The sequence below is a fragment of the Pungitius pungitius genome, chromosome 2, assembly GCF_949316345.1.
Source record: "Pungitius pungitius chromosome 2, fPunPun2.1, whole genome shotgun sequence".
NCBI lineage: Eukaryota > Metazoa > Chordata > Actinopteri > Perciformes > Gasterosteidae > Pungitius > Pungitius pungitius.
Window position 1 is genome coordinate 18,337,535 of NC_084901.1, and position 23,414 is coordinate 18,360,948.

Below are 23,414 nucleotides of genomic sequence, written 5' to 3' on the forward strand. Positions count from 1 at the left end.
CGGGACATCCCGAATTATGGGCAATTTTGATTTGTCCAGCTTTTTGACAGCTCCAGTCCCGACTTCCAATCACAGCCTCCTAAGTCAATGACGCGCCTAAAACTCTCGGTTCGAACATTACGTCTTGTTTACATGGGAAAGGGGGGCGGGGCTTCGCCCTCAGAGCGGAGCGTCATTTCTCGCTCCACACGTCTCCTCTTTTTACTGGCCAGGAAAACGGGCGATCTATCCCACGTGGGTCTGGCTCCATTCCATTGGCTCTGACGAATCCATAGAGAGGCGGGACTTATAATTTGCCCGGCAAACGGAGAGATTTGAGCTGCATTGCTTCCACTGTGCGTGAAGTGGCCGTGAGGCCTCCACTAAAGTCTCTCTCTATTTGTTCTGCTTTACTCAATAAAAGTAAAACCTTTACAGATATACTGTCCACACACTAGGCTAACATAATGGAGACTTCCAGGCTTCGTCCTTTATGTTTTATGGGGATAAAGCCCCTGTAAGTAGTTTTTTCCCAAGCAAATCTGAGTTTCTTCTTTTTTTGTGTGTCCCATACAAATATCAAAATATATATACTGATTTTCACATCCAAACACACTCACTTATGTTCCCTTTTATCATGACAACAAGAAATTTCAAGATAAACCTTTTGCTTTCATAAATCATACAGTTTTAGTGTGTAAATGCCCAGCAGTGTACGGTCCGAGGGCCCCTATCGGGCCACTTGTTAGATGGGTTTGATGGGTTACCGACTAAAATATATGCCCCCACCCCCTAACTTGATTTAGGTCTGTTGCCTCAGGGTAACTTGTAAATATAATAAGTCAAACAAGCAATGTAAGCATTAAGAAAGTAGTGCATTTTGAGCACATTAACCACAAATGGATTCAAACATAAATTCAAAAATATTAAACAAAGAAATTAAATGACCAACACTGTATGTACAAAATCCACATACAAAACATGTAAACTTAAAGGGCTTGTTTGTGTCAAATTTTATGGCATACACATTCAACTGGCCTACAATAACCTGAAGAATGTCTTAAAATACTGAAGGGGGGGACATGATATCATTAGAAATGTTATGCCAGAGGGAGCACAGAATGTATTGTGGGGTGTTCAACAAGGAGGATTTTCAACCTCTACTATGTCTCCATCCTCATCTTGATCGACAGACTCACTGTCACTATCATCAGACATGCGTTATCCTAGTTTTAGTGTGTAAATGCAATTTCCAGCATGAGACCTAAAAAACGCCTACAGGAATAAAAGGGTTAAACCAGATACAACTTGCTTGTTTGACTTATTTGACTTATTATATTTACAAGTTTCCCTGAGGCAGTTAGGGGGTGGGGGCATAAATTTTAGTCAGTAACCCATCCAACCCATCTTAAAACTCAGTCGAAGGAGTCTAACGCCGGAGTCACAGGGTGCAACAAAACTCTGTAGTGAAAAAAGTGAAGGCCGAGGCATGCTGGGTGAGGTGCGATCCCGGCCCTTTTGGGACAGTGTTGTGCCTGAACGCGTTCATTGAACGATAGTTCATAAACTTGTTGATATTTTGGGCGAACGTGAACTGAACGTACTGTATTAATGCCCGATGAACGTCACTGTTCTCGTTCATTCTGGTGTCTATGAACGGCGCGTTCGTTCAGCTTAACATCGTTCAATGGGGTACCAGATTTCTATAGAAAACACACCATAAACGCGCATTAATAAGTGTAGCAAAGAGGCGGCGTATAATAATTTTAAAGAGTTTATGAAGTTACTGACAAGGTCGGTGAGGATGGGAGGAATCTGACCTTTCTTTGCAAACATTTGCACCTTAATGATTACTGTCCTGTTTTTCTTTTAATAATTCCTTATTTAAAAAAGACCATTTAAGCAGCATGTGTTTGAGAATGTAGTGTAGGGGTAAACTCTGCAACTGCTGCTAGTGTGGAGTGAATAGACAGCAACATAGCATCAAAGAATCATTAGGGAAATGCTGTCCCCTCAATGCTAATGTAAACCCTGGTTGGATAAGGATTCAAATTGGATAAGAAAATTAAATCTGATGCATCGCTTCAGTGTTAAAACTGATAAAATAATTGCTGTCTGTGGTTCTGGGCTGTGGCAATAATTTAAAAAAAAAATAGCTCGCAGCAACGTATGGAAAAAAAGAACTGAACTAGTTCATTTTTAAAATTTGTAAACTAAACTTTGAACTAGTTAATGTAGAAAGTAAACTTTCCCAACACTGGCTATAGGACCCCGGAAGATGATGAACTATGCCTGGGAAGGGCGAAGCCATGCCGGTACGAGCATGATGTGCAAATTAGTCGTCAGATCAAAGTATAGTAGTGATAGACTAATCGAACCATCTAACAAGTGGCCCGATAGGGGCCCCCGGACCGTACACTGCTGGGCATTTACACACTAAAACTGTATGATTTATGAAAGCAAAAGGTTTATCTTGAAATTTCTTGTTGTCATGATAAAAGGGAACATAAGTGAGTGTGTTTGGATGTGAAAATCAGTATATATATTTTGATATTTGTATGGGACACACAAAAAAAGAAGAAACTCAGATTTGCTTGGGAAAAAACTACTTACAGGGGCTTTATCCCCATAAAACATAAAGGACGAAGCCTGGAAGTCTCCATTATGTTAGCCTAGTGTGTGGACAGTATATCTGTAAAGGTTTTACTTTTATTGAGTAAAGCAGAACAAATAGAGAGAGACTTTAGTGGAGGCCTCACGGCCACTTCACGCACAGTGGAAGCAATGCAGCTCAAATCTCTCCGTTTGCCGGGCAAATTATAAGTCCCGCCTCTCTATGGATTCGTCAGAGCCAATGGAATGGAGCCAGACCCACGTGGGATAGATCGCCCGTTTTCCTGGCCAGTAAAAAGAGGAGACGTGTGGAGCGAGAAATGACGCTCCGCTCTGAGGGCGAAGCCCCGCCCCCCTTTCCCATGTAAACAAGACGTAATGTTCGAACCGAGAGTTTTAGGCGCGTCATTGATTTAGGAGGCTGTGATTGGAAGTCGGGACTGGAGCTGTCAAAAAGCTGGACAAATCAAAATTGCCCATAATTCGGGATGTCCCGGGCATGCCTACCCCCGGAAATGATGCATTCTTTCATTGAAAACTCATAAAAATAACGGAATTTATGTTTAAAAAGTCATAATGTGATTCGAGTTCTTTGAGTTTGTTTTGTTTGGCGATTAGTGGCTTTAAGGCTGAACGCTTCTTTACGGTAACGCCCCCACTGGAAGTGTTTTTTTAATAATGCGCCGTTAAAGGCGTTGCGTAATCACGCTTTCCCAAAGGGACACTCAAATCTTCGCAGAAACGAATAAACGGAAGGTCTTCTACAGTCTCTGATAGAAGATTATGAAAGAATAACGCATACTTCTCGCTAGAAATGCCATCGAAATGCATACAAATGCTGATGCTTTCTTAAAATATTGTGTTTTTCACGGAGATTATGCTGACCGTCCGCCATGTTTTTCTTTTCACTAACGGGAAACTTGATAGTCACGTGACCTATTTGCAAAGCAATGTAAATGAATGGGCCAAAAGAAACGTAACATAGTAACGTTATTTTGGGGGAAAACGTAACATGACTACGTTTATCACGGTGGACCAACGTAGCCATTTCACGCTTTTTTTGGAGACTGGGTTGGAAATTGAGATGGGACAAGAGTCTGATTGAGAGCATAATGGAGGAAAGAATGTGTGTGTTTGCTGCTGTCACAGGACGTCTGTGCACCGCTAAGTGGTTAAAAGCATTACTGCGCTCTTCAGCTCTCCAGACCAGGATCCAAAAATAAAACTGATGAACATCCATAAAGTCGGCCCCGCGTGACGTGACGGGCGCATCAGTCAAGTGCAGTCGGTTCAGACACGAAAGGTCAAAACAACAAATCAATCCTTCATTCTGTGTCATGTAAATGTGTAAATGCTTGTTTCTGCAAAGTCACAAACGCAAAGAAAGGTCAGAACAGCACAAAGTGTCATACCCACTGTATTTAAAGCTCTTCAATGCACTACGAGCAGCCAACCAATAAACAGCTAACGACAAAATAAATCTGTTCTAATCCATGTGTATTTTCTATGATTTAAACTGAAATCGGTTAGTAGCCTAATGCTAGTTAATACAGATAAATCAAGATAAAGAAGGGTCAGAGTTAATGTTACAGGGTAAGTACAAAGCATGAGTTACAGAAGATGGAGCCAACCGTTGTCAACTCAAACCAACTCCGTGAAAAGCTAATTGAACATCAACAACAAAGTAAGAAATGTGACACAAGTGAATTCAAACTGCTTGGATTGAATAGAATAAAAATCATTAAAACTTGTAGACCTTCCAGTTTGATACAAAGAGTTTCCGGTTGGATTTTTTCAAAAAAAGTTACAGAACTTGTTCCGTTCAGCTCTGAGTGAGGTCCAAAGGACATCTACCATGTCTGATGCCTACGTGTGCTGGCTCGTCACTGCGGCTCTAGCACGCGCACAGTAAACCTGAAGGGCCCTCACATCAGACTGGTTAACAGGCCTGTACAAATTGTGACAATCGTCATGCACATATGGCACTCCAATCCTGTCCTGAGGAAGAGAGTGCATAAAATAGTACACAGTATTGGGCATCTATAGCAAAAGCAAATATCAAATATTTTTTTTTCTTCTTTTATTACAACTCATCTATTTCAGTGCTATTGGAATTCAGTGGACTAATTATGGCTCAAAACTGGATTGAAATGAATCATCAGATCTGGGATTTAAAGATCCACGATAGCGCTTGTCAAGTGCAATAGAATAAAGGCTTCTACCAGTGTAGGCTAGTCCAGTGCATGAGACAAATTTATATATGTGACCAGGTCTTTTGGTCCCATTTCATTTTTTTTTAACAACAGACCACTGAAAAAGGAGAGTCTCCCCAAAACAGAAGAGTCATTAGAAAACAAATACTGTAAAATTTTGGAACATTATCATCTGGCAAACATCTATTAAATGTCTTTGTAAAGTCCTGAAAATGTCTTTTAGTGGTAGATTCTCTGTCAAGTCAAAGACCTAGTGGCACAGATCTTTGCAGCATTCAGAAGGCCCTGATGCTTTTTTTGCACCAAATTGGTTCGCATCGTCCAAAGGATGCTCCCCCCCCCCCCCCCCCCCTTGTCTCCATTCTGTCAATCACGTCGCCCCTAGTCCACAGAGACCGTAGGCCCGGAATCGGAGAAGCCCCACACGGCTGCTGCTGCCGTCCGCCCGCCGTCAGTCATCAGGTGAGCACACCAGGTGGAGCTGATCGGGGCTTCCCACGCTGCCTGTGCTCGAGCTCCCGTCCCCGAGGTCCCGGGCCACCATGCAGGGCAGGTTGAGCTCGGAGGATCCTCCGGGGCTGGAGTCACTCCTGCTGACGCACTCCTCCTCCAGGACCAGACACAGCTCCTTCAGGTCCAGGTTCTCCTTCACCAGGCCGTCCTGCATGCGCTCCAGGTCGGCGAGTTTTTTCAAGTAGCCGCCCAGGTCCTCCCGCATCACTTTGGCGGCGTGGTGGCCGAACAGCTGCCATTCCCGGGCCAGCTTCTTCACTTTGAGCCGGTCGTCGTCGAGGAAGCAGCACAGGTCCCGCAGCTCCACGTTTTCCTCCTGCAGCCGCTGGTTGATGACTTTCAGTTCCCTGATTTCAAGGAGGTGTCCCTGCAGCTGTTTATTTACCTCTTTTATCAACCGCCCTCGCTGGATGAGAGCCGCTATTTTCTCCGACTCCTCTTTACGCAGCCGGCTCACCAGCTCCTCTTTGGAGCACGCCAGCAAATCCTCGTCAGACATCTTTGACAGCTCCCGATTTATTATCTCACCGTCGCTGCCCATTTTCGATTTAAACAATAAATAAAAAAACCTTTCAAGTAGATGGTGCCTGAGAATGTATTAAAAGCGCCGAGGTGTAGCTGGGTGCTTCTGCGCTTAACACAGAGCCATCACATCCTCTTCCTCCGCACGCCGTGTGTTTCCCAGATGTCAGCCTGTGCGATCACTACGGACCCGAAGGCCGAATCATGGCACCACAAAATGTGATTTTTTGCTCTTTAGATGGCTCTCTTCGAGGCGCTCGGACTCAAGCCCTCGTCTGTGCTGGACCCAGTTCTGCGCGGATGACGTCTCGACGAGGCCGTGTTGCGCCGCGAACCTCCCGTTTTTAATGTCAATCTGTCATCTTCTCCACGGCAGAATGGGTTCTCCAAAGGCCTCCAGGAATACCGCTGTCCTCGTTTTACCTCCCCGCGCAGCGTACTCGAAGGCGACGGGCCGCCCCGCGGGCTTCGGTGGCCTATATGTACAGGGGGGAAAAAGACCCGTCGATCCACGGAGGCTTAATCCAGCAGCCTGGGATGCACACCCTGCAGATGTTGTGTGTGTGTGTGTTTTTTTTTTTTTTTTACGTCGCTGGCATCGTCTCACCGGGCTGAATGAACTCCGAGTCCGTATTCGCTGCAGCGGCCGCAGCGGCTTTTTCTTTCTTTCCTTTTTATTTTTCTTTCACAAACGACTCATCTTCAAAAAAAATGCAAAACAAACAACACAAATTAAAATCCAATTTTGCCGTTCATCCGCTTAGAATAAGTGCATCGCCGCTGTGCATCCTCTGGGGCTGGACTGTTACCACAACAATGTCCGCCTCCGCCACTTCTCACGGCTGAGACTCCACCGAGCAGCGAGCTGAAGCACAGCCGGAAACGCGATGTTTGGAGAGCCTTCAAAGTAAAAGCATTCGCGCATTACATTTCAATGAAAATACCGAAAATGCATTTGTTTTGACTGCACTGTATATTCCGTACACATCAAAATAATGAAATTTTCTCCTTTTATCTCAGGGAAACTTTGTTGGGTTTCAATCAAAACATGTTCTTCAACGACAATAGTTTTATTTTGATTATTTTCTCGGAAGTTTCCCTTTTTGCAATGACTGCTGTTTTGACACGTCGGTTAGACCGTAATCGGACATGTTGGTGGTTTCCTCTGAGGTTTACAGTGCCACTTCGCATACCATAGGCCTATGGCATGGTAGTAAATGGAAACACAGAATCAGCTCTGAAAATAATCCAGATGTGAGGGTGAAGATCTGCTCCATGCGCTCTCTTAGAAATTAACTTGCGGCCCCATTTGAATATTAAAATTACCATCATTGTATCAGGCCTTACGTTACATCTAAAACAACGTGGACATGCACACTTCTTGAAGGGAATTAGTAGAAAATGCTTTCACCCTTCTGACCAGCTGGGTCACATCATTTTCAAAAAAGGCTATGACCGGATCCCAAACTATTGTATAGGAAAACCTCTTATAGGCCCTTCATATGCCTTTACTGTTCACTACAAAAAAGATGTACAGTACAGTTGTATCATGACGGGCTCCTGGTTGAACTCGCTTCATTTAAAAAAACATTGGCGGAAAGTGTGACTGCATGCTTTTTTCCACGGGTTTATGCTGAGGCATTCAGCCACATCCTTCCGCCCTCTGTCCCACCTCCATTGTTTAGCTGAGGCCAATACAATGTAGGGTGTTAACAGTGCAAGAGGGAGCTGTGGATGGAATCAGGGTGTCATGTGGGGTTAGAAGTGAGAGTGTTGATGTGCCGCGAAAGATCCAACAAAAAAGACATGTTGACTGAGTCGTTTTCCCGTATGTTGTGATTTTTGAAGGACACATGCAGAAACACCAAAAGGGAGGGCAGCGAGAGGGATTTGCAGGGATTTATTTAGATTAATCCACAGTGGAAAAGAGAGCAGATTGTGAACACGCAGCTAGCGGGGCACATAGGCCTTGTGATCACACAGATCTCAGATCAGACACATTTTAAACAATGGATGGACAGCAATAGACTACTCCCTATCTGACATATGTGTTCCAGTAATTTTATCATTTACACAATTGTCCATCGTAGTTGAATTGTCTTCATTGATGGTTTTCTTTCTTGAAATGAATGGTTGCCAATAGGATTGAACACGGGCCAGCTCTGCGGCTTATAGGCGGGTCACTATGGGTCCTGGGTAGGACCCATGTCGGTACGCTGATAGGAAAAGCAAGACACCCTTAGCTTTTGGTCTGGGTTTAGGACAGGGACGGTACTCTCAGGGTGGCCTTATGAAACAAAACAACCCAGTCAACCTGACCCCAACCTGAAACAGATTTGCAAGCTATACAGACTACCAAATGTGTTATGATAATTATTGCTTATAATATTCTTCACTCAAATCCATTTCAAAGAAACCTACAAAATTGTATTTGTGATTAATGTGTAATAACAAAATTGCATACACCAGAATCACAAAGCTGTGGCAGGAAAAGAACAATAAACTGACAATAAAAGCCGAAATGACTGCGAGAGTTTAGAATAAAATCCTTATTTCAATGGGTTTCATGACACAAAAACAAAAATTGAAAAGACGGAATTATACAAAATCATTATGCATTTTGAGCTTCAGGTATGTGCTAAGGTTCCTTTTAAAATGTGTGCTCGGGTTTGGATTTTGGTGGGATACTGTAAAAAATATATAATACCATGCGAGAACTCTTCCTTAATCTGCACAATATAGTATAAATTAAAATATAACATACGTTGCCCCTCAACCATAACATTACAGCAGAAAAAAAGGTTAGTCAGTTGATTTTAAGAAGATGGATAGTGTCTTTCACAGTAATGCAACACATGAATGGAACCTTTCCTGTGACGTCACCAAACCGGAAGTCCCTTTTGCTGCCGTTGTTGACAACGAGCGCCCATAGCGATGCAGTACGCTGCCATTTGGTAGAGGATCGTGTTTTAAACCACGCACACTAACCTTAATTGTACCTAAATATACCGTTTCGTTGTCTTGCTGTCAACTTGAAGCTGCTAACATCGCGGACGTTAGGACAAGAAGCTCGTCTCTGATGGAGGAAGTTAGCTAGGCGGCCATGGAAAGAGGGTTTAAATTCAGCCGATATAATTTAACCAATTACTTTGCATTTCAGCTTTTATCAGAGTTTGGTGCTTAAAACTGGTCAAGACAAGACACGTAGCAAGGTACACCGTGTCTTTGGTACTTAAAGAAGCGTCCAGCTAGTCCGATGGCTGATTGGTGATGGCTAACTCGGGCTAAAGGACTAACCTGATCCACTGTATTTTACTTCCCTGCCGCCACGCAGATGACAATGGAGCTGGACGTGTTCGTGGGTAACACCACCATCATGGACGAGGAGGTGTACCAGCTCTGGTTGGATGGATACACAGGTACGAGTCAGATTTCACAATGTACCCCAACCGACTGACATATAGGTTCACACAATGTAGATGTTATTGTATTATCCTTAAACAAATAATTCAATGCAAATGCAGATGTTTCAAAACTGGTGCTCAGGACCAACATATGATCACAACAATGATCTGAGGGATCGTAAATTGAATTCATTTGTATATACTTTCTAATTGTAGACTTTTATTTTGTTACATTCAGGATATTGACTACTTAAAACGATCCAACAACCACTCCTTATGAGTAATGTATGCTACCTAAGTCAAGGGATTCTGAATGTACATTGTGTTCCTGGGTTACAAGGTAAAAAAGATTAGAACTCAGTAATGTGCTCAGTGTGTGACAAGATTGGAAAACACAAACACTGAAACCTACAATTTACAACATTTATGGAACCTACAATTTACAACGTTTATGGATTATTGGAAGGCTCCCAGGTATATTGGCAGTGCTGCTGTATACCACACTAGCAGCTGTGCTAGGGCAGGTTCTTACACATAACTACAGCCACGGTTGGATCAGCCAGGTTGTGTGATTTATCCAACAGTGAACGATGCAGTGAAGGTACGGATGGATGGAGGGGTGATGGAGGAGTGCGAGGCGAGTGCGGACGTTCTGCTGAGTGACACCATGGACCAGTACAGGACCTTCCAGATGTGTGAGCGTCTGCTGCACAGTCCGTCCAAACTAGGCAACCAGCTACTGTTCCAGATCCCACCCCATCGACAAGCCATGCTCATAGAGAGGTGCACATACGATCCTCTAATTCTTTCACCGTCAGTAAGATGACGTGTTTGTAGTATCTGAGGATGGGGGACGAATCTCGTTGTCAACGTTCAATCAAAAGTTATGTCATTTTGTATCTTTTGTTATTTCCCTCTCAAGACAGATGTTAACCACTACAGATATTTATTTCATAACTGCTTTATTTTGGTTTTCTGCCTATGTATTTCCATGTTTAGATATTACAATTTCGATGATGGATTTGTCCGTGAGGTCCTGGGAAAGAAACTGTCCAAAGGAACCAAAAAAGACTTGGACGATATTGGAGCCAAGACAGGAGTGACTCTGAAGAGCTGCAGACGACAGGTGAGACAAAGCCCACAACGGCTGTCTGTTTTATCAGGTTTTATCTGCTCATTGCTCATCAGAGGAGACACAAGCACTTTGAAAAGAAATTTCTAATTTCCGTTGTTAAACCACCATAAATTCTTCCTGGTCCTAATCTGACTTTGGGTTATTTTTCGGTTATATCTTCAAATATTTGTTTATAAAATATGTTTTGACCTTGAGTGAGAAGCTGAATTCTCAACACATATTTTAGATTAACCTCTTTTATTGTCTGACGTATACATTTTTTAGCGGATTTCATACATGTTGTAATGATGTTCTCATGAGCCACATGTTTGATTTCAGTTTGACAACTTCAAACGTGTTTTTAAAGTTGTGGAGGAGCTGAAGGGCCCCCTGGTGGAGAACATACAGCACCACTTTCTCCTTTCTGATAAACTCGCAAGGTAATCCATGTGAAGAGCGTAGAGAACCCTCCCCTCCTGCTCCTGTGTTGTTAGAAATTAGTTTTATATTTATATTAAATCCTCACCTGAGAAGACTAGCATTCAACGTAAAAAAACATCAGTTGTAGTTATTTTCTTTCTTAAACGTTTGATCCATCTATCTATTTGTTGGTTTCGATAATGCCTCCTTTGTTTCTTTCAGGGATTACGCTGCAATAGTTTTCTTTGCTAACAATCGCTTCGAGACAGGGAAAAGAAAGCTGCAGTATCTCACATTCCAGGACTTTGCCTTCTGCGCTGGGCAGCTTATCAGCAACTGGACCGTCGGTGCTGTCGGTGAGCCATTCGTCTGGTTTCCCTCAGCCGCTTTTTTTATCTGAGATATAAAAGAGATATGTAACATTTTAAGACGTATTAATCATCTCTTACCCTCTAAATGGGTCTCAGTTTGAGGCTTAAAGAGTGATACAACATTAGAGGTAAATCCAAGAGCAACAAAAGTAGAACAACGTTGAAGCTATGTGACTAAATATAAAGAGGATTTTAAACAAACGTCTCACATAAGAACAAGAGGTATTCTGTTGATGTTAGACATTAAGAATACGGAACATTTGGAGCTGTGCCGTAGTCAGTGTGGCCAGCTGACCACCAGAGGTCCTCCAGGATTTACAGATCCTCATTACTGTAAAGATGAATTTAAATTGTGTAAAGCAAATAATGTTAACCGGTTAAGCCAGAGTGTGATGACAATTGACAGAAAAAAAGAACAAACCGTGCTAGTAGTTAAAAAAAAGTAAAACTCTTGAACAGATCTGACACTGTCTAACTTTGTAGATAACATGGTGGAGGACATGGACGTGGATCTCGATAAAGAGTTTTTACAAGACCTGAAAGAACTGAAGGTTTTAATCACTGACAAAGATCTGCTGGATCAACACAAAAGGTAACAGAAAAATAACAGAAAACAAACATGTTCTTGCTATTTCTGAAGTTTTAACTCGCTTTTGATTTCAATTCTATAAACACATGTGTTGGCAATTTCCCTCTTTCCGTTCTCTCCACTCTGTTCAGCCTGGTCTGTTCAGCTCTCAGAGGAAAGACCAACAATTTTAATGAGATGGAGACTAACTTTAAGGTGAGCGAAATAACCTCAGAATTTGGGAAATTAGTTAACGATTTGGAAATAATATTTCTTTAATACAATTATTTCCGTCTCTTTGTAGAATCTATCCAGAGGTCTTGTCAACATTGCTGCAAAGCTAACCAACGCAAAGGACGTCAGGGACTTTTTCATTGATCTGGTGGAGAAGGTTTGTTCCTCTACAAGACGTAGTTTCTATCTTTATTTCTTTTATGCAAATCTGAGTCCGGTTTTGAAGATGTGCCTGTGTGACATAACCCCCCCCCCCCGCAGTTTATTGAGCCGTGTCGTTCAGACCGATGGAGCGCTGCGGACCTTCGGCTGTACCTGACTCACTACAACAGCTCTGCGCTCCAACTCGACACATTCAAGTGAGTTAATACGCTTCCACTCTGTAAAGCTCAGGTACAGCGCAACTGTTTTCTCCTACGGGGGGGGCGAAAACTACAGTCAGCAATTTGCACAGGTATTTGAGCGAAAACACACAATAATCAAATACTATGCGAAGCTTTGGCCATCGGCTCCAGCATAACGCTGTGTTTTCAGTCCTTTCTCGTATTGACGCCTCGGCTCTACCGCTGGGTGTCAACCGCTCTCGCCCCACGATTCCTCAAACTGTAGTCACCTTGTTTCTCATGCAAACACTCTGGAATGTAGTTAAGGGTTTACACAGCCCGGCACCACTACATTTTTAACAAAGAGATATTCATAAAGAGAAACAGACAACCCCCCCCCCCCGACCCCCCGCGCTCATATATTACGCCGAGCGGACAAAGATTGCCTCATTTACTCTCTTCACACAGATTTCACAATTACAGATGGCCATGAATCTTGCGTTACCTCTTGGCTCCATTTACTTACAGTTTGCTCTGTTTCTGCCCCCCCCCCGTCTCTGACCCTCAGACATCAGGTTGTGTGGAACAGATACATGGACGTCGTCAAAAGCTGTATTTTCAAAATGTACCACGACTGAAGCGGCGCCCCCCCCGCTGCTGCTGTGCTGTCCGGCGGCTCGCCCCTCTCCACAGTCGCCATCGCCGCCCTTTGGCCTCGCGGTGCAACTGTTTCGTTTTGCCCGTGGCGATCCATCTTTTTGTCTCCCCGGTTTGCGTCCATACAGTCGCTACAGTGACTGTACATTTGGTTTGTAAATAAAAAGGAAGGTATTTACATCAAAACGCGGATTCACGTTGTCATTTCATCAGTGGTGTTCTATGGAGGAGTTGTTATCAATAACCCATTTCACTGGTCTTACCAAGTGTTGGATGGAGAACAAAGAGGGAGAACTTCAAATCGTAGCACAGAAAGCGAAGAGGGCCGACTCTTCTTCATCGATCTGAGCGGTATTAGTGTTTCAGATTTGGATATGGCCAGCTGGCTGTATGCGTCATGGACTGAGACATCTTCCAGATCCTGTGTGTGGTCATGGGAATAAGGGACCTGCCTGTGGGGCCACAGTTGGTCCGGCCAGGGGGTCGTCAGTGTGACTTTTAACAGCATCTCCCCTAATGACAGCTGCCATCTCGGCCACCCCCCAGAAGGACAGGGCAGATAAACAGAGCAAAGGTCATTTCAAACAAAAGGGTTAAAAACTGAAAACAGGTGGACGAATACAATTATTGCTTCCACAATGATAAAAGTAACACTGTTGTACTCTATAAATACAAAGACTGGTATATCTGTTAAAGAATATTCACTTTAATGCATGCGGTCATCCCAACCTGTTAGCGAGACACATGTTCTAGCGGAGCAGCAGCGTGGGTCCAGATAATGATAGTGTTTTATTTTCTCTATTTAGACCATAAAGGGACTAAAGTTTATTCCGAAAAAATACGCTGACAAATTTTCCGAATAAGTCTCCACTTTCTTTCTCTTCCACTCTCTAATTTTTGTCCACATTCCATTAACTTCTCTCCCCACAGCTATAAATATCCTGCATGTCAGATTGGACGAGAGCGAGGGCTTTAGCTGCTTTATGGAAAAGAAAAAAAAGTCACAGATGGGGGAGGTAAGTATAGATAGATGGGGGGTAAAAGGGGGGGAGGAAAGGGGTGGGAGGGCTTGGGGCTTTTGCGGGGGTTTAGTTTAAATGAAACCAGGTGTGTTGTGGGACCAGTAAGTGGGGGCACTGGGTATGGCGGGGGGGGGGTGTATCTGTGAGTTGTTGTTCGGCCTACGATTTGAACAGATTTTGAATTTTGGTTCTTTGGGCCGCAGACCAGGAATTTGCATCCTGGGGGGTCAGCGGAGAGAGGGGGTTTGGAGGGTGGATGACGGCAGTGCAGGGGGCCAGATGGGGGAGGGAGGGGTGTCGAATGGGCTGTCCTTCTCTCCTCCCTCTCTCTCTCTCTCTCTCTCTCTCCTCTCGCTCTCTCTCTCCCTTTGCATGTGTTCAGCTGCTCCAGCTGTCGGTCTCCCCACTCACTCGCTCAGGGTCAGACAGGCAGGGGGTTTAAGGGACCTCTTCTGGGCGCCAACTCAGCCGGGACGACAGCAGCCAGCGGAAGGACACACCGGTCGGGGAGAAGAAGATCCATCCGGGGGAACAAAAAAAAAAAGGATTCACTCGTGAGTTTCTTTTATGTCTTGACACCCGTGTTGGAAGCTTTTTTTTATGAAAAAGAGAACTTTTGGATGACCGTTTGGATGTTTGTGATAGTTTGTCCTTTTTTGGTACAGGCCATACACGTCACAGTCGCACCACTGCTCTGCTCTTCCGGCTTCATATTGCCTCTTACAAAAGCCAGGATAGTGTAGCTCCCTGTCTGAGGAGTTTGCTTCTTGGCGCTGTGTTTCTGTAATAGGAGGATAGACAGGAAGAGAGGTAATGAGTCACAGGGCATGTATTATCCCACAGTGTGTTACCAAAGTTCTTCCACCTCGTCCCTCTCGTACAACGTCTCATGTCGGTGTCACAATCTCGGCTCAGTCACTCCGGTTTTATCTTTCCTGGGACAAGGCAGCGGTGCCTTTTGAAAAAAAAGAAGAAGAAGAAGAAACAGGTGGCGGCTGAAGGTACAAATGCACACGAAAGGCTCTGGCTGACATCACAGGCTGAGTAGGATGCTGCTTCGCTTCTTTTTGACACAGCATTAAATCCTATTCCATAAACTCCTAAAAGACAGTCTCTGTAATGACTCAGTGGGATTATAAAGGCAACAGGAAGCAGGCACAAACTCCCACGCGAGCAGCACATCATCTCGTGCCGCATTGTTTTCATACACTAATGCATCACAGCTCTTTAACCCCCCCCCCCCCCCCCCCTTAAAACCGGGCAGCAGAGCAGTATCACCAGTGGGAGAACAGAGCCGTACCACAGGGATTTATTACAGTTACACTGAGTGTCTGCAGGCCACTGCATCACTGTGTGTGTGTGTGTGTGTGTGTGTGTGTGTGTGTGTGTGTGTGTGTGTGATCCCTTGGTTGTGGATTCACATGTACACGGCCACAGCAGTTTTTATCCCGCTGGGCCACCGTGTTCGCAGGCAGCTCAATGCACAACTGAGCAGAACAACACAAAGTTTCCAATGTATACACTGCAACACATGACCATCCTGCAGTTTACACTACACAGTGTGCATGTGCGTGCGTGTGTGTGTGTGTGTGGTCTGTCTGTGTTTTTCTTGGTCCGCCTATGGTCACGTTTCTTAGCCTCCTGAAATCTTGCATAAATTGTGCTGACTCAGTGAATTTAGAAATGGGTCATCCTGCTGTCACTGAGGGCAGGGTTAGCATGAAGTTCTGCTGCTGCTGAACAGAATAGGTGCTAGACTTTTTAAACCGTCGGGTAAACGTAAAAATATTATAAATGCCCATCACGAGCTCCCAGAGTCCGAGGCGACGTCTAGTTGTGCCTGACCGGCAGTCCGAAGCAACACGAAGGCTTGAAACAGGTTTCATAGGGATGTCGTTTCACAATCAACCTGTTTCCTCCCCACGTCCAAAAACCGAGACCATGAATTTCACCTTCTGTGACATCCACCCACGAGACGAGGGGAGATGAGCAGTCGGGGCAGCAGTGGCTGGAGGTTTGGCACCATCCGCTTGTGGGGGTTTCCCAGAAACCGATACTTTGGGAACCACTGGCGTGGCAGGGCGACCCGGCTGGGAACGGGCGCCCACATCCTCGCCACAGGGCATTCCAGAGGTCCACCGCCACTCGGGCCTGCAGCGGCATCAGGGATACACCCAATGCGTCCCCGCTGCCCGTCTAGGCCCGCGGGCCGACGGTTCCGTTCTGTTTTCCTGGTGGCTACGGGCCACATTCTTGCTGGTTGTAGGCGTCCGGACGGGCCAACGCGAGAGAGGTCACGCACTGCGGCCTTCTGATTGCACAGTGGCGTGCGTCACCGTCTGTGCTTCAAGCGGGGTCATGGCATGTTTTGTTGTTTTTAAGCACGCAGAAGTCCCCGAATGGCCTCTGATGTCATCCGCCGAATATCTGAGTGTGTCCACGTCCCCCTGGCGGCCTTCTGTTTGTCTCGACATGAAATACAACAATAAGCCACGCGCGCAGATGTGGCCTCCGGAGTTCACATCAGCGCATGTGTCTGTGCACGTAGACAGGCAGTGATTATAACGTTCCCCCGTCACGTGTTTTAACTGGAGCTCACTGACTCTGCAAAGAGAACGCTCTCAGAAGATATCTTTTTTCAACTTTTTTTTTTCGGTCCGCGTGAGGCTGGAATAGGTGATTTGTTTATGTTTAAAGTCAGCCACTTATAGCTTCTCTCCAAGAACATTAACAGAAGGCTGCTTGTGTCTCTGCTGGGAGAAAAGCCCAGTCCATCAGAAATACTCTCGAATACTCAGCAAACATAACACACTCTGCCTCACAATACTCGTGTAGTGAAGTACATGCGTTGCTCCACTCAAAGAAGCAGCATCGCAGTGTAAGAATACTAAAATGCAAGTGAGGCCTGCATTCAAAAAATCCCCAATTTCGGCTACCAGCAAAACACTTATCCAAAGTGAAAGTGTCAATCATGTACGCTCACAAGATGACATTTTTGTGATTGTAAAGTTATTATCTTGTAAAACAAGGTAAAACATTCTGAACCGCAGGGGATCTGTTTTTGCCTAACAGGGAACAACGTTATCCTTATTGGTGACGTAAATCCCAACAGAACTTTGGGTGATTCAGAGCAGCCACACGAATAAACCCTTTGTGTTGGTGCAAAGGGCTTTTTGTAAATGAAATCAAAGTAACAACGGACATCTTCCAGCAGCTGAATCAGGTTCCTCTTGGCTCAAGGACAGAGGGGACTGGAGCCTGCTTATTTGCAGCCTGTAATTGTGCAAACACACTCAAAGCCCATTTCCACCATTGTGATGGAAGATTCATTCCAAAAAGACTATATAATAATAATGACTTATTTGATCAAAATAATGGTTTTATTTGCAATACTAAATCAAAAATATTGAGCGTTTCATATTATAGTATAGTATTTTATTTTGAAATAAAACATCAAAATATATTAGACAGATATTAGTTTGAAAAAGGCCAACTAATCAAATTTTGATATGCTCACCCATTATTTTTATGTTTCATAATAAGGACTAAGGAAAATTCTTTTTTTTGTCAGAATCTCAGTATCTCCATGACGACATGTAGCCTGATACCCATCGCGGGGCCGAATGGTCGCTCATTGAAATGGAAACACGATCAGAAGGCTCCTCCAACGCTTTGCACGTTACTGTGTATCGATTACTCTGCGTTGTTGTAGACCCGGTACCTCAAAATAAGTTCTGTACTTGAGTGCTCAGTTACTTTGCACAACACAGCAGCCCTATTCGGCCAGTCCGGAGACACAGAGAGTCTTCTGTGAGCAGCTCAGGTGAAAGCCATCTCTCTCGTGTTGACTCGTGTTATTTTTTTTAGTAAGTCACCGTGTTTATGGTTTAACCCGTCAGAGGGATTCATTCTATATATTTTTTTTTTAATGAGTTCGTAATGTTTCTCTTCCATGTCGCTGTGTGTCTCCCTCTGAAATGCAGATACCAACCCTGTGGCGGCCTCGCTCATCTTTAAAGCGACCTGTGACACGGCGTGTTTGTGTGCATGTTGTACGTGTGTTCCCGTCCCATCTCCCCCCCACATTAGTGCATTAGTATGCAGGGTGCTTGTGTGTCAGTGGTGTGCGTGTGCATATGTGTGTCTGTGCTCCTCCGCAGTGCTATTTCACAGCCGCCTACAGAAAGTGACACCTACACGGTAAGGATGGACAAATCTCTCCTCCTCTCTCTCCTTTTCCTTTCTTCCATATGATCTTCCAACTCCCCCCTCCTCCCCCCCTCCAAAAAAAGTAGTTAAAATGTTTACCTCATACTCTTTCTTCTCTCCTAATTCAATTTTTTTATTTCTTCCCACTCGTCTTGTTTAATATTCCACAGCAGTTTTCCCTTTCCAACATCTAATAGTGGTCGTAGTTGGGGGTAATTTTAGCTTTAATCCCGTGTTTTATTTTCATGCCAAATGTCTTCTTTCCATGCTGCTCATATATTTTTTTTTCCAGAATTATAATGACCCTTTTTCCAAACAGTGGCTATAAATTCTTCATTTTCAAAGTGACATTCGGCTTAAGGAAAGTATTTAAAAATGTCACAAAGCCTTTAAAGGCAGCTGCCTTCTTGTCCTTTTGGCCCAGCGCTCCTGTACTCCTACACAGGACGTTTCTCTATCCTCTGCCTCTTTTTTAAAAGTTCCACTACTGGGGATTTATAATGTTTCATGAATATATTATGCAACGACTTGGCTCAGAGTGCCTGTTTCTTACTCACACTCTGACTCTCTCTCTCCGCAGGAATGCACAGATGGGTATCACTGGGACCATCAGACCGAGCACTGCAAAGGTAAAACACTTTCTGCATCTATTCACACTTTTTGTCCTCGGTCCCTAACGGGTTGCTTTGTCTCCTCCCCCGTCAGACATAAACGAGTGCGAGATCATCCCCGATGCGTGCAAAGGGGAAATGAAATGCTTCAACCACTACGGGGGTTACCTGTGCCTCCCCCGCTCCGCGTCCGTCATCCCGGCCTCGGAGCCCCCCATCACGCCCGCCGAGACCAGCCGCTGCCCTCCGGGCTACGAGGCGCAGGGGGACAGCTGTGTCGGTAGGTGTCTGGGGGTGGTGTGGGGGGTGGTGGGGGTGGACAGGTGGCCACAGGATGGTTGATCATTGTGTGTGTGAGTGATTGTTTAGGGTTATTGTCGGCAGGCCACAGATGTGTTAGGGACAGGTGGCCGCAGCAGGTGTTGGGACTGTGGGCTGCGTGTTGGTGTGGAAGTGAGTGTTATTCCAAGCGGGGCAGGCGGACACCGGAGGAATTTGGGAGATTTCACACGAGGCCAGCTGCTCTGCGAGGAACCCGCTAACGTGGGGAGGACAACGAGGTGTTCTCCCGGGACAACAAACACGACTCAACACGATGGGATACTCTCAGCTGTCGGGGTGCAAATGAGGGGGAGCGGAGTCACCATCTTCTGCCCTCCAACAGTCTCACTGTGCCTTTCAGTCAGGATGAATGACGCCGTGTGTGCTCACAATAACCCCCCCCCCCCCGCCTCTTATGTGTGTCATTTTTACCCCTCACTCACACACCAACAGATGTCAATGAGTGCGAGCGAGACGAGGATGACTGCCAGCCCAGCCAGCAGTGCATCAACACCCTGGGTGCCTTCACCTGCCAGTGCCCCGATGGTTACCGCAAGGTCGGCACAGAGTGCATCGGTGAGGCAACCTGAATTCTCCCGTTAGCTTGTGTAGCCGGCCGGGTGGGGGGTGGCAAAGGAGTCATTGCCGCGAGAGTGACCTTGATAACCTGTGGGACTGCAAAGGGCCCCTTTTCTGACTCCCTTTCCTCTCTCCCAGACATCGACGAGTGCAGGTACAGATACTGCCAACATCGCTGCGTCAACGTGCCCGGCTCCTTCTCCTGTCAGTGTGAACCCGGCTTCCAGCTGGCAGGAAACAATCGATCCTGCATCGGTGAGCGACGCCCCACGCAAACCAAGTCATAAGCGACCGCCAACCTCTCTGAAGTCAGGCCGAAGGTCTGCAAAGTGGTCTCAGCGAGTTCATCCTACTCAATGATACTCTGCAGAGTTACCGCTTTTCTGCTTGAAGCTAAGGGCTCGCAGCTTTATTACCCGACCTATGTGTTACCTGTCAGCAGTCAAGCTGTTTAAAGAGGAACGGAGGCCTTATGTTTTGGCAAGCAAAAGGAAGGCGGTGCAATGCTGAATTAATGTACACTTTTAAGCTTTGCTCTGTAATATTTCAAGTCCATAACCACAGTAAACTAAATGTATTGTAACGCTCACCCCAATGCTGTAGCGTAAAATAAGGAGGCGATGACTGGCTTGCAACTCCGGGGCATTTATTTAAGAAAACACAACTTCGGTCACTGATTGCCGTTTTCACTCCGAACGAACACTTCCGCATTCCCGGCACCCCCCAAAACTCGGGTTGTCTCGCGTAACTACCGCTGGTCAGTACATAACATGAACACATGCAACTTCTGATAACTGATAACATGAGCTCAGCTCATTACAGTATTCATGGTTTGACATTCATATTGGTTCAATATTGACTAACTGCAATTAGTGCGCAGACAAGTGCTTTGCCTTTTTCTCACGTTACGCTTTTCTGTGTCTGCTATGTGACTCATTTAAGTCCACATTTGAGTTCATCAGTGGAATCTACCTCCCCCTCCCTTCAGATGTGAACGAATGTGAGATGGGTGCCCCCTGCTCCCAGAGGTGTTCCAACACGTACGGCACCTTCCTGTGCCGCTGCGACCAGGGCTACGAGCTGGGGCCCGACGGCTTCGCCTGCAACGGTAAGAGAACGAGGAGGAATGCGAGAGGCAGACACACACGTCCCTCACTTTGTGTTTCCTCTCCCGCCTCGTTTGCGCAGACATCGACGAGTGCAGCTACTCCAGCTACCTGTGCCAGTACCAGTGTGTCAACGAGCCCGGGAGGTTCTCCTGCATGTGCCCAGAGGGGTACCAGCTGCAAGGCACCAGGCTGTGCCAGGGTAAGCACACTCGCCCTCCTCCTGCCCCCCCCCTCAAGGCCCGACACCTTCCTCCCGGTGCTTTTCGAGAGCCACAGAGGCCACACCGAGTCAACGCTTCATTCATTCTTTGACAGTGGCTCTATTCTCGCCGCCTTCTTGTTTGAGTCAAAATCTTTTTCTTTTTTTTCTTCTGCAGACATAAATGAATGTGAAACAGGCGAGCATCAGTGCGGCGAGGCTCAGACGTGCGTGAACATCCACGGACGATACCAGTGTGTGGACACGAACCGGTGCCAGGAGCCTTACGTGCAGGTGTCTGAGAAGTGAGTGACACCTCGTGGAAGCTTGTGTACTCTTGTCGCACACCTTTTCCCAATTACTCAAGTATGTGCACGCATTCAGCTCAGAATATAATCAGCCCCCTGTTTGGAGTGTGGCTGCAAGATTACCCACTTACTTTTTCCACATATGAGTCCAACCTTTTCTTCTGATCGTGGTCCAGTGCAATAAGAAAAACCATTACAGTTACACGTGTTGGATTGGTAGCAGGTGTGGGTCACTATTAACATATCCCGGATAATTCGGTATTATAAAATGTGTTTAAGAAAAACATGAAGAGAAAAAATGGCTCCTGTTGAATATTTGTTTAGGTTTTCACCAGCGCTTCTCCCTCTCAGCCACGTCACGCCCTCTGCTGGACGATGCATGAACCACGTCTTCTCCCCATCAAACACAACTCAAGTTGACGTTGTCCTCCCTCTGTGTGTGTGTGTGTGTCCAGCCGCTGCGTTTGTCCCGTCAACAAGCCCGTCTGTCGGGATCTGCCCTTCTCCATCGTCCACCGCTACATGAGCATCACCTCGGAGCGTTCCGTCCCCTCCGACATCTTCCAGATCCAGGCCACCAGCGTCTCTCCGGGGGCGTACAACACGTTCCGCATCCGGTCGGGAGACGAGAACGCAGACTTCTACATCAGGGTGAGGGAGGAGGGCAAAGACCCTTTAGAGCCTCACACGTCAGCGTTTGATGGATGCATTGGTCTGACTTTTTAATGCAACACGCTGTGTAGTGCATTTGTCATGACACAATGTCATATATAATCCACCTTATTTCAGCTTTCAACTGTCTGCACGAACGAGTTTTAACATATTTTCAGAACTTTTGCCTTAAAGGGAAATGAATGTAAAATTTGCTAATTTATGTTTTCTTTTTTTTGTCTTCCTCAGCAAATCAATAATATCAGCGCCATGCTGGTGTTGGCGCGCGCCGTGTCGGGCCCCAGGGAGTACACGTTGGACCTGGAGATGGTGTCAGTAAATCCTCTGCTCAGCTACCAGGGCAACTACCAGACCAGCTCCGCCCTCAGACTCTCCATCTACGTCGGGCCATACAGCTTTTAGAGAAGAAGAAGAAGATGAAGAAGAAGAAGACGAAGAGTGGAGGGACACAGAGAAAGATGGATAGAAAGAGCTGGGGAGAAACACACGGGGGGAAAAAAGAGATTGAGTTGGAAAACCAAAGTGGTCGATGCAGTTCAACCAGTCGCTGTAATGTTACACTCTAAAGCTGCGATTTGTTCTTCCAAAGCCACATATACAGAGTATACAAATACAGTGAAGCAGTTATTCTTACAGGAAACAGCCTTAAAATAGGACACCATCACCTCATCAACACCTTCTGTGTTCAATGTGTGTAAAACGGGTTTATTATACTCACATCTGTTCTGATAACAAATCTGTGTCACACATTTTCTGTCTGCCTGCATGTGGAGTGATTCACTCCCTGCGTCACCGGATCATTATCTCTTTTCACCAGTTTACATCTTACGTGGTTCCGCTCTGTCTTGTCGGCCCTTTGTTTCCTGTTGACAGACGTGATTCAGTAACCACTCAGATCGGACCTCCGCCCTCCGCTGTTCATTCCTAAGCTCTCCATCGCTGCCTTTTGTAGGTTTATCACATTGCTGATTGTGTTTTTGTCTAAGATTTAAAACCTAATAAAGCCATATACCTTTTCTTCTGTCTCACAGCGAAAGTGATTCAAATGTCCTTCTTGTAGCAAACTTTATTCTCATTCTCCAGGGTGATGATTGGCTGCTTTTTAGATGTTTTTTTTAAATTATTACAACCCAAACAGAACAACACAGGAAATTAAATTTAGTTGCGATTATCTAATTAATTAAATTTTATTCAGTGCGGTTCTGTGCGTCAAAGCTACCGGTCTCAGTTAAGGTGACCAATCTAAAAACATCAACACAATACAACAGCAGAAGGGGAACAAATAGAGTCGTTACCACAGAGTCTGGGAAACGTTCGTTAAACAACACGGTAAAGATGAACAAAACAAGGATATACAAAGCATGTGCTGAGATAACTCTGGCCTCTGGCCTTACTGGGAGTAGCACAGCGTTGTGGCCGTGTGTCAGTCAGGAGATGTGGTTACAGGGTTTGG

The 23,414-nt window shown here is 45.5% G+C and overlaps 3 protein-coding genes across 3 annotated transcripts; 2 read left to right on the forward strand and 1 right to left on the reverse strand.

The window, feature by feature from the left end:
* Positions 1-5,150: 5,150 nt before the first annotated feature.
* Positions 5,151-6,702, reverse strand: ccdc85b (coiled-coil domain containing 85B). The gene has a single exon (XM_037461941.2). The coding sequence runs from the start codon at positions 5,857-5,859 to the stop codon at positions 5,257-5,259; it is 603 nt and encodes a 200-aa protein (XP_037317838.1). The 5' UTR covers positions 5,860-6,702; the 3' UTR covers positions 5,151-5,256.
* Positions 6,703-8,321: 1,619 nt separating this feature from the next.
* On the forward strand, positions 8,322-13,116 carry fibpa (fibroblast growth factor (acidic) intracellular binding protein a). Its single transcript, XM_037460848.2, has 11 exons — positions 8,322-9,052; positions 9,175-9,259; positions 9,829-10,027; positions 10,244-10,370; positions 10,698-10,798; positions 11,001-11,134; positions 11,633-11,741; positions 11,870-11,933; positions 12,022-12,108; positions 12,213-12,310; positions 12,843-13,116. The coding sequence occupies exons 2-11, from the start codon at positions 9,175-9,177 to the stop codon at positions 12,910-12,912; spliced, it is 1,074 nt and encodes a 357-aa protein (XP_037316745.1). The 5' UTR covers positions 8,322-9,052; the 3' UTR covers positions 12,913-13,116.
* Positions 13,117-14,380: 1,264 nt separating this feature from the next.
* Positions 14,381-23,148, forward strand: efemp2a (EGF containing fibulin extracellular matrix protein 2a). Its single transcript, XM_037460846.2, has 11 exons — positions 14,381-14,507; positions 17,937-18,153; positions 18,743-18,791; positions 18,868-19,053; positions 19,548-19,670; positions 19,812-19,928; positions 20,662-20,781; positions 20,862-20,981; positions 21,160-21,286; positions 21,745-21,940; positions 22,190-23,148. The coding sequence occupies exons 2-11, from the start codon at positions 18,052-18,054 to the stop codon at positions 22,361-22,363; spliced, it is 1,314 nt and encodes a 437-aa protein (XP_037316743.1). The 5' UTR covers positions 14,381-14,507; positions 17,937-18,051; the 3' UTR covers positions 22,364-23,148.
* Positions 23,149-23,414: the final 266 nt, after the last annotated feature.